Raw genomic sequence first — 11,667 nt, 5'->3', positions numbered from 1 at the left:
ATGGCCATTTCATTCCCTCAGCATAAATCATGTAGAAAACCAGAGGGGTGAGCTGCAGAGAAGACAACTCACCCCAGCTGGGACTCGGGGGGGCCACCCTGCAACTTTTAGTCGCAGGGATCTTGGATACAGATCCCAAGTCCAACACACCTGAATCAAATGGCTGAATTACCTCTTCGGCACGCAGTAAACCTCCACAGAGTTCTGCTAACGAGCTACTTATTGATGCATTTGTGCTGAAGCAGACGTAACATCTAAACCCTGCAGGAGACCCGCCCTCAACGACTGGAGTTTGGGACCCCTGACTTAAAGTGACTGTGCAAAAAAGGAATAATCAAAGATCTCTCTCTTTGTATGAGTGAGGCATCCTACTGGGGACAAATTACACCCAGCAGGAAAGTCAATAACTGTGCCACAGGGGATTTTGTCTAAATCCCCTTTTTTCTTAACTTGTGAATTTCTCCTCGAGTGAATAAATGTGCTCAGATGAAAGGTTGGCTTTCTCTAGAAATGTTCCATGTTAAATAATATTTCTGCATTAAATGAAAGGCTTCTTACACATCTTTACCAGGAATGCCAACAGATATGTAGACAGCATGTGAATTGCTCACTGATTTGTAGAATTTTTTTTTTTGTCTGGTGTTGCATCTGTATACAGTTTCTTATGTTTGCTCTCTGCTAGTTCCCTCTCTAGTTAACTGTGAGGGACCGAGACCTGCCAGAGGTGGCCCGCAACATGCAAAAGGATGACCGGTCCGGGGACGACAGCCAGCGGGAAAGTGTAAGCTAACACCAGTTTTAATAGTTCATTTTAAAAATATGCTTTAGGATGGATCAGATTTCAGTTATGCTTTTGGGATTTATTAGTGTTAGAGTAACCCATTAAGGGCCACAGTTAACATCTAAGGTGGCACAGTGAGATTGCAACGAAACCCAATAACTACGATGCATGTCGTAGTAGGGAGATTGAAATTCTGAGCACGCTTTTCAGAGTCGACAGTTTGACTCCGCCGTTTAGCAGAAAGGTCTTTTACTTGAATATTTTACATGCACGTCCCTGAATACTGATGCTCAATTTATATGTTGAGTGAATTGTTTATTTTCTATTTTCCAAAACAATGTTCCACATGATATTCACAAATTTCTCTGCTGGGTGACATAGTGGCGCTTATGTCTGGTACAAACCTCATATTTGAACATGCACTCTGTTATGCCATAATAGCCCTGTTTTACTCTTCACCTAAAACTGTTGATTTCTCTGAATAGCAAAGTCTCATTTTGTTGATTCATCTGCCCTAATTTCTGATTTCTCAGATAAAGATAAAAGGTTAATTGGATTTAAATACCAGAAAATCTTCATCGGTCCCCTCTAGAGTAGCTCAATGCAGTATATCAGTCCATAGTGGTCGTCACTGATATCCACTATAAACAACAGTATCATGATTAAATATGTTTCAAAATATATGTTCCTTTTGTCTGAAGGCCTACTGCCTACTCAAGCGGATAAACCATCTGATTTGTCTGGACTTTTTGTACGTTGATGGCCACCTTGACATTTGTTTTCCAGAAATTTCATCCTCTCTTTTTGAAGAATTAGTGGTCCACAAACAATATGAATAGAGATTTTTCCTTGTTTCCCCATAATAAGTGAGTGTTGTATTCAAATAGGAGAAACAATAATTAAAATCTATTTTTGTGTGAAACCTTAACTGAATATTTATTCAAGTGCTTTACTTCCAAGGTTTTGAATTGCAGAAAAAATGTTTTTGTGGAATCTGGAGTTCCTGATGGAGCTGGTTTCACCAGTAATGAAAAAACAAACAAACAAACAAACAAACAAATATATTTTAATGCACAATACCACAGTGAATATAAAAGTAATTATCCTGGCCGTAATAATTTTCCTGTGCTGCTGCAGTGAACGAAGGCTATTATTGAGCTACTTCTACTTTCAAACATCAGCAGAGCTGCAAACTGTAATGATTAAAGTCTTTGTTGATGAAGAGTCATAAATATTTCAAGTATATACAATTCAATGGAATGTTTGTTTGACTAAAACATACAAAAAAAAAATAATTGGAGTGATTTCATCTGTCACACATTTGTCTTTTCAGGTGGTAAGATTCTACCAAGTGAAAAATGTTATAGCTCAAAATTACAAATATTTAACAGAAGTGCAAAGCTGGTATTTTGCATTCTCTTCATCACGTCCTCCCATCCCCCACAACAGCTTCACCGCACCGTCTCTCACACGATGTTGTCAGAGTTGTGTGCAAGCTGTCCATCACCCACCTCTGTCCATCTGGATGGACGAGGCAGGTTCCCAGCAAATCCTCACAAAAACAACACAGATAAGAGTAGAAGGATGAAGATCAGATACAGCAGCAGCATCAGCCTCTGTCAGGATTAATCTAACAGACATGAATAAGATATCCGGCCATCCTCCTGACCTTGAGTTCAAGTCCAAATGTAGGTCTACTGCATGAGATTGTTTTCCGAGAGAAGGACAATAAGATAAAGACAGATCTTTAGCTTATTTATCTGACCAAATAAGATAAAGACGTTTAAAGATATTTGTGAAAATGTCTTTCAACAGATCTGCTGCTGTTTAACCCTTGTTTCATATTTCAACATCTACACATAAAACAGTCTTTAAATTGAGCGTTTCTGTTCAATCTCCTGTGTGTAGAGGGACCTTAACATATTATCACACTATCTGTAGTTTATTTAAGGATGTATTGAAATAATATGTGAAAACAGTGCCAGTGAAAGGTTAACATTAACTCATCAGCATAAATATTGATTTCGGCTTTTAAATAGATTATTTGAACTGCACCTTTTCACAGTGGAAGAATAATACAGTTTTGGTCATTTTTGAGAAAGGAATTGAGTGTATTAGCCTTCTTTCTCCATTCTTAAACCATTTCAGATGTGTGTTTGGGATCATGGTTCTGCTGAAACACACATAATTCTGCCCCAAATTCAACCTGCGTGATGATCTGAGGCGAGGTAGAATAATTTGGAGACAAGTTGCTGTCTTCATTATTCCAGTGGGAGTAAAACAGCCCCGCAGCATGATGTTGCCACCACCATGCTGGACAATTGGTAAAGTGTTTTGACATTTGCCAGCCCCACCTAGTTTCTCAAACACGGGGCCACACTAGAAACTTCATTCCAAAATCACTTGGGGACAAGTGCCTTCACACTTCCTCCCACTAACATGTGACATGGAGGTGGAATTGAACTCACAACCTTCTGAGTGCAAGAGAATTACACACTTAGCCACAGTGGGTCCTACATGTCTGTTTCTCTCTGTGTTGGATGTGTGTTTCGTCTTAATGTCCTCCTTGAGAACCCAAGCAAATTTTACCTGGCCTGGCCTCTGATTTGACATGGAGTTGAAGTATTTGGATATAGTTTTGTCTTAATAATAATAATTTCACCTAATTTATATAATGTGTTCTTACAATAAATGAATAAATTAAAAAACAACTCCAATGCATGATGCTACCACCATGCATGACAGCTGGCACAGTATCTAGGATAATAGTCTCTCCATGTTTCCTTCCAAATCAGCCACCTGCTAATTTGACGCACTCAAACTGTGTAGCCACTTTTATATTGAGAATAGTTTATTTACACTTTATTAGGAGCATCCCAGTTATAAGGGAAAAATCATTCTGGCGATTTCTCGTTATTACTTATTTGGTTGATTATGAGGTGAATGCGGAGTACGCCACAAGGGGGCAGTATAGTGTGAAGGCAGAAGGTCCGCCAGGCGGAGGGAACTCTTTTGAACAGTGTTGCGGCTTCCGCTCACACTATGAAGCGAGGCTGCATCAAGCCAGGACACAGGTTGCTTTTGAAGATCCTAACTTATTTTCTTCCGTCAGTGACTGCAACGTAGTAATCGAGATCAAACCCAGATACAGGTGGCCAAGGATCCCAATTAAACTTAAAATATAGTTTTGGAGTGGATGAAGGATCTTTACATTAAGCTTCCTGGATTACCTTTTCTAAACCTTGACTTAAACTGAATTGTAAATTTGTGAAACCTTGTTCTACATCAGGAAACCTAACCAATTAAAAAACAACAAAAAAAACCCCAAAACAAACAAACAACAACAAAAAAAAAAAAAACACACACACATACAGACTTCCAAAAATTGTGAACAAACCTATTTCAAAAACTGATTGGTGCAGATACAATAATATCTAAATATAAATTAAATGTAAGCTGTGGTGTATAGATATTGTTCATCCTGCATGTGTATTTTTTCTATTTCGGTTGAATAGTAAGAATTCCACAAGAAATTTAAAGCTTTGTGTCTTATTTTTTCTCCCTTTTTTGCATTGTATGGAAACATCTGACTGAAAATGTAGTCAGATAAACTTCAAAAACACTGATGACTATAATTTCTCCAAATCTCCTGCCAGAAAAGAAAGCCAAAGGTCAGCTGTTTGAATAAAAGAAAAATCAAATCAAATGGCATCTTTGCCTCTAAGAATTGCTCAAACTGATTCATGCCAGTGTGTTAAAAAAACAAAAATAGATACTCCTATTGGCAGAACAGAGCAGACTGTACAAACAGAAAAGGTTGCTGCAAAAACTGTTGGAGACAAGAGCAAATGACCTTTAAAATGGAATAAAACGGCACCAATGGAGCAAAAATTGTTTGATGATTCACATTTGATGTCTCAGAGGGGGCTTTAGAAGAGAATGTTCTGAAAGACAGTGTCCTGGGGAAAAGTTATTGGATATCTCTGAGATGTACCATTCATTTGTGCTGTGAAATAACAAGGATGATGAATGATTAAATTAGCCAAGAAAGTAATCGCTCATGTCAGACGTGGACGTGATTGGTGACCTCATCAGAGTGAAGCGTGCAGGTCACTGGGTTGCAGCTATGAGACTTGACCTCCCACCAGTGGGAGAGAATGGGTGGGACAGCTAATTAGAGAGATGGGAGGAAAGCTAAAGGAAGCGATTAAGACGAGAGGTGAGTGTGAAAAACAAACAGAAAGCAGCAGACAGGCTTTCTCACCGTTCCAAGGGGCACATTAAGGTAGAGCGGGGACACAGGCTGCACTGATGAATACGCTTCCCAAGGCTCCCGGGGGTTGTCCAATCAGGCGGTGCCATTGATGAATAGTCATGAGTCACCTTATCAGCATCGCCATGGTTACGCAGATGTGACTGTGGCCCCGTGAATGTGATGAGGGAACAGAAATGGGCAAAAGGCTCCTCCGTCTCCTTTCCTGTGCACATCTTGATCACCAATTAGAGCCTGGCAGGGAAAGCGTTCAGACCAAGTGTTTTGCTTGGTGGCTCAGGTGAATGGCGTGGAAAAAGGCAAGTCAACAGAGGGAAATGAGGAAAAATGACAGTAAGACAGCAGGTGAATGTGCTCGGCAAGGGCGGGCAGACGGGAGATTTTGATCGGTCTTGACTTAAAATCACATTAATTAACGATAAAGCCAGTTGCCAAACAACACGTGCAGGTGAGGGCTGACAGGAAGAGGAGATGGGAAGTGGATGACAAGATATTTAATAAAAGAGCAACGAAATTAGATTGGGCAGTTCAGCAGAGAGAAGCGTTATATGAAAAGGGGAGAAGAGGCTGAGGATGAGCAGTAAAAGAACAGCTGTGGCAAACAACATAAAGAAAATAGACAACAATATACTAGAATCAATGTTTTCTGCTTTCTGTAACGTGATTAAATGTAATGAAATTTCTTATATTGTTTAAAAAAAAGTTGTTTTAAAGTGCAGTTTTACGAGCATGGTGAAACGTGAAAGGAGCAAAACAGCTTTAAATCTGTTGGCACACTTGATCATTTGATTTTGATTTAACTACTTAGAGAAAGTATATATATTTTGTTTTTACGATCAAATGGTTTGTTTGTGAATGATCTTGTAAGCAGAGTCCAGGCAATTTCTAGTTCTACTTCAGGTTTATTGCAAGAATTTAAATGTCTGGTGACAATTCTGGGGACTGTGAAAACTGCAAGCAGGAGTTTCAAAATCGTTTTTCATGTAATTTACTACTAACTGTTATTTTTGTGAACATCAGAATTGAAGTGCCCTATTTGCAAATGTTTTCAAAGGAACAAGTCTGGTCTAATGAAGGAAATTCATTTTTAAAAAATGGTTAATGAAGTACTCATTTGGGACAGATTATTTGGTTTAATAGTTTTGTGATCCCTGAGCAGTGCCACAAATCTTTCTCAAAAGTTTTACTGCTGCACAATACACAGAACAGGTCAGTGACATGATACCGTCGTTAAGAACCTTCTACTTACCGCTCATTTGCGGGGGTCACAGAAAACATTGTCAGTTGCCTTTCAGCCTCTGCTTATCTCCGCGCTTATTCACGAGTCAGTGGAGCAATCTGCAGCAAATTCAAAACATCTAATTGGATTTGCATCACCATACAATGGGGAGGTCCTCAGGCACTCAAAATATCTCTCTGGGCCAAATTATTTTATTTTATTTTTTTGCTATCTTCACGCAGTTTTCTTTTGAGTTGAGCCTGCGTATAAATGTTGCTTAATTCTAGACTCGGATAGGTAGAGGGGCTGCGCAGACTCTGATTTGTATTTAATCTTCTGATTTACACCGTGTGTGGAGAAACATTATTGCCCGCTAACCATTCTCATTTCGCTGCCTGTTGACTGTGTTTAAAGCGTGATTAATCTTGCATGAGATGTTTGGCGGTGTGCTCGTTCCACGACCGGAGGTTGATGAATGAAGAGTGATGTTTAAACAATTGCCTGCAAAGGTCGTTTGTGAGGACACAAAGATGTTTGCTGACCTCTTAAAGTGAAGGTTTGCCTCTGTTTACTTCAGGGAGTGGCATCTTTCTGGCTTTTCCTTCTGTTGAAGCAGAGCATATTCTAATTGTTTGCCTTTATAACACCTTTATTAAAACTGCTACCAAGCTCAGCTATACATCTTGAAGTTTCCACATTACAGCACAGTGATAATGACCTTCTGCCCAGATGATGAAATAAAAGAAAATGTACTTTGTCCAGTTTAGTAGCTTAATAGCTTCAGCCAAGAAATCAGGCTTATTTTCTTTTCTTTTTTTTTCCGTCTGCTTCTGATTCTAAGTTTGTATTCTCCCTAATGGTTGCAGGCATTTTATCTCATTTTTATTTTGTTATGCATCAAGCAACACACAGTAATGCCCAAAGCTGCAGAAAACTCTAGGTCATGTCCCTGCCATTTACCATGATCGGACTGATGAGTGACCCCTGAATCTTGCCTTGTATTATTGCACAGCTTTGTAATAGCAAGACAGGGGGAATCCCTCCAGGAAAACACACCGCTAATGACTTTTTTTTTTTTTTTTTTTTTTTGTCTCTGGTGTGTTTACACTGCAGATTATGTTACAGCTATTTAGAGGGCAGAACTTGGAAGAAAAATCATCCCATATTCTCCCAATCAAATAGAAGCTCATTTCACCACCAGCTTTACTTTCTGCGTTATTTAAGAATAGGAGGCTAAAGTCAAGATTTGCTTCACAGTCTTTGGGCAATGTAGTTTTTTTTTTGGGGGGGGAGGCAGTCTGTTTAGTAATGCTCTTATCTTGCAGTAGTGGTTAAATTTTAACGTATGAATAGTTTTGGTAGTTATTGTTGGATTCTTATTCGCTTCCCAGATTTGTTCCATGTGGTGGTGCGTTCAGTAGCAGCTTCTTTTACTCCCACGTGCCTCGGCTGATTTGATCCCCAGAGCATTCTCAAACTATTTTTGTCATGTTGAAGGCCATATTATCCTTCAGGAAGGAACACTGCCATTTTTTTATGTATGTGGTTTATGTCACTGCAACCTCCTGGTGAATAACGTGTCCCTTTGATTCCAGGCAAAACATTACCAACAGAGTCACTGCTGGATTCACTATTCCACACACAGCACCTTGATTTATTAAGTTATTTATTAATGTATTACAATTTTATGTGATGCATCAAGACAAATAAGGGTGTAATTATGAATTAGAAAATTGTTTTGACTATATATATGTTTTTGTTAATAAAGATAAATCTAAAAGTGTGCATTTCTATTCATCCTCGTGAGTAAATGCTTTGTTGAGCCACCTTTTGTTGTCGTTATGGCTGCATATATCCGGGTTGCCCATGTAGAGGCGAATGGTTTTGCCCATTCTCCTTTGGAGAAATAGTTCAAATTCAATCAAATTGGAAGAAAAATATCTGAGCATAGTTTTTCACAACTATAGACCTGGATTTTGACTGCGCCATTCTAACACATGAACATGCTTTGTTCCAAGTCCTCTCTGGCTTTATGTTGCAGATCATGTTCCTCTCTGAGGTCTTATGTAGTTCCTAACTGGCTTTCTTCTGGGATTTTCCCTGTATCTTTCTCCAGCCAATTTTTTCAAACAGGAAGCAATTAAGAGGTTGCTCTAAGGTGGTGGGGAAAAAATAAATAAAAAAATAAACTGGCAATAATTGTCCAGCCATCCATTTTCTTTACACCCTTGTCGCTTAGTGGGGTTAGGAGGGGTGCTGGTGCCCATCTCCAGCCAATGTACACCCTGGACAGGTCACCAGTCTGTTGCAGGGCAACACAGAGACACACACAACCATGCATACACACACTCACACCTAGGGGCAATTTGGAGAGGCCAATTAACCTGACATGTTTTTGGACTGTGGGAGGAAACCAGAGTACCGGGAGAAAACCCACGCATGCACAGGGAGAACATGCAAACTCCATGCAGAAAGACCGGGGCCGGGAATTGAACCCAGAACCTTCTTGCTGCAAGGCAACAGCTCTACCAACTGCGCCACTGTGCAGCCCTGCATGGCAATAATTGTGATTTTATTAAATTTGTTCATTCTTGTGCATACTCATTGTTTATTTTATACCAGTCGGTACAGTCTTGGCCTCTGAAAGCAGAAAATATTCCACAACAGCTGCAGAAGACGCTACAACTCATTCCTCTAGGCAGCACTGTTTGTTCATTCTGAAATGCACTTAGATCTTTATACATATTGCATATTTTTGTTACTTTTAACTGAAATTTGGAAAAATTTCCCAGCTACCGTTTTTCTGATTGATCTTCGGTAATGAGGATGCATAGAGTATTTTACTTCTCATTCAGGGATTGACAATGCACTGACCGCATGACTCTTATAAAAGACAGCAGATACCCAGCCTGGAATGTTGCACATTTCCTGCCATTATTTCTCATATCACATTTTCCCCAAATAACACCAACGTAAAAAAAAAAAAAGAGGAGAGTTTTCTGCTGTCATGTCCACGGTTTTGCTTTGCCTTTGAAACATACATTACAGAGCTACCGTGCTGTGAGCCTTGATGTTCTGCAACCTTGATAGGAGCATGTACATGTGCACAACGTAACGCATCAAAATCAGAATATGCATGAGTATTCAAATGCTCAACGAAGGATCTGCAGGAGACTTACTTAAGCAGAAGAAGTTGGTAAAATATTATGGCTTTATATATGTGTGTGTGTGTATATATATGGTAGGATGATGCTAAAAATACAAAGAGAATTTGATATGACAGTACCAGCAGACTCATAACAGGCTGAAGGAGATGTTTGATAGAGGATTATACAGGTAAGCTTACAGAAAAAGTTTGAACTTGTGTCTATGTAGGTAGATAGATAGATAGATAGATAGATAGAGGCCAAGAATGTAATTTTCTGGTAAGCCCTGTGATCTGTCTAATGTGGAAGACAAAAGGAGCCCTTCTTTTTTATCACCCCACAGTTTTACAGCTTTGTTTTTGCAGTAAAGATGCTTACACTGCTTGTAAATACCACAGACTCTCGCCATGGAATAAAGCTGAAACCTCTGTCAGATTTTTTTAGCCCGACAGTGCCTGCATAAAATGCAAGAAAATCCATGTTTTATGAGAAATTACTCCTATTACAGCAGAGTAACAAAAAACAATTGTGAATGAATTATTCTCTGCAGTTTCAAGGTTTCTAAAACTTGAAACAAAAAAGCCATCCATACAATAACCCTGAAATAAAATGTTCTGGCTTGTTACCAACGCAGTCACAGCTTTTAGGAAAAAAAAAAAAAAAAAAGAAAAAAAAAAAAAGATGAGTGCTGCCAATGAACTCAAACAGGAGTACTAAATGTCTTTTTCAGCCTGGTGATTCACTGCACTTCCTTCAAACCAATCTCTTTTTCTTAATTACCTCGCTTGTTTCCTTGACATCTTTCTTTCTTTTCCGTGTTAACTTCTTTCTGCTTCTGTCATTCCTCTTCTCCTCTTGCCTCAGGGTGTTCCCCAGAATCCATTTAAGTTTCTCCACTGATAAAAAAAAAAAAAAAAATCTATTGCAGCAGTAAAATCAGAGAACAGAGATGAATGATGGCACTGATCATGAATAGTTGCACAGACTGAGCTTGACTCTGCCCTCTGGGCGGAAATTAAGAGAGTGCATTCCTGTTTTTTTAATCTAGCCCTTGAAGCATCTCATGATAACTGATATTTTGTAAAGTGACTTATGGAAGAAAGACACTGTGTGAATATTTTTGTTGTCTAAGTGGTTTCTGTGACTTGGAATTTTAACTTTTATGAGGAAATAGTTCTGTTTTTTAAACTTATGATGTATACAGTCTAAAATATATGAATTCATCAAGTTATTGTGATAAGGTGAAGGTCGAAAAGGTGATATTTGTTTCTGTGCAAGAAAGTGAGAGAATGCCTTTTGGTTTTGCCTCAGGTTTCACTCAGGCACTTTTAGCAGATGCTGTTGATAATTGTAAGCTTTAAAAAAAAAGAGGGAAAGCTGCAGGGGAACAACTTCTTGCAGAGTGCACACACCGCATTCACCAACTCTGTCGGTGACGGTAATTGTCATAAAAACCAAACAAAGCCACGGAGTTGAGACATCGTCCAGAAATTGTCCCAAAAGCCAAGCGACGCCATCTGAATTTTGGTGGCCTATTAATCTCTGAAAAGGTCAAAAGAAGAAAGAGAGCACTTTCAAACCAATCTCATAAAAGATTCAACTGATGCATTTCCCATTCGCTAGGATCTAAGTGAAATGAATTAATTCATCGATCGTGAACACAAGAGTGAGTAACTTGAAAAGATTCCCATGTAAAAAGCCTTTTGGATCTCAAGTGGCCGAGCCTGGAAACGGCACTGCATTATGATAAGAAATGAGTAATGTCTGACGTGCAGCAGGAACCGTTGAAATGTGAAATCCTGAGAAGGAGTTCATATCAAGTCAGTTCATCAGATTGTATGTGGAAGGCAAGAAGTGGACCGAGCGGAGGGGGGGGGGGGAAATATAAAAAAATGAAGGATAATAAGGCAGTATTTCAGACCTCGGAGAAGGAAGAGCTTGATGTGGGGAAAAGTACCTGAATGGTGCCAGTATTGAACCACCTGCATCTCTGTGAAGCCTCACATCAAGAGTTTTCATCAAAGGCTACAACCCCCTACAGAAACAGTGGATGAATTATTTTTTCTTTTTGACTCATAAATTTTATTCCACATCCATTTTTAACCACTTCCATAATAAAAACATAAATCAAAGCAGAGCGTGAGCTGTCTTTTTTTTTTTTTTTTTTTTTTTTTTTTTTTTTTTCCGGCGGCCCCCCTTAAAGGGTTTTTTTCTTTGTGGTGCGGGATTTAAAAAGGATATATAAAAA

The 11,667-nt window shown here is 39.0% G+C and overlaps 1 protein-coding gene across 1 annotated transcript in view; it reads left to right on the top strand.

The window, feature by feature from the left end:
* The first annotated feature begins 686 nt into the window (after positions 1–686).
* The window catches only part of LOC106941050 (cAMP-specific 3',5'-cyclic phosphodiesterase 4D-like), a 23,697-nt gene continuing 12,716 nt past the window's right edge, over positions 687–11,667 (top strand). The window contains exon 1 of the mRNA XM_015023976.1: positions 687–781. Coding sequence (XP_014879462.1) covers positions 737–781 — 45 coding nt within the window. The 5' untranslated portion in view covers positions 687–736. The remainder of the gene's footprint in view (positions 782–11,667) is intronic.

Source organism: Poecilia latipinna, unplaced genomic scaffold, assembly GCF_001443285.1.
Source record: "Poecilia latipinna isolate Pla-1442-1.1 unplaced genomic scaffold, P_latipinna-1.0 Scaffold3477, whole genome shotgun sequence".
Lineage (NCBI taxonomy): Eukaryota > Metazoa > Chordata > Actinopteri > Cyprinodontiformes > Poeciliidae > Poecilia > Poecilia latipinna.
This window is presented reverse-complemented; position numbering and strand designations above follow the sequence as displayed.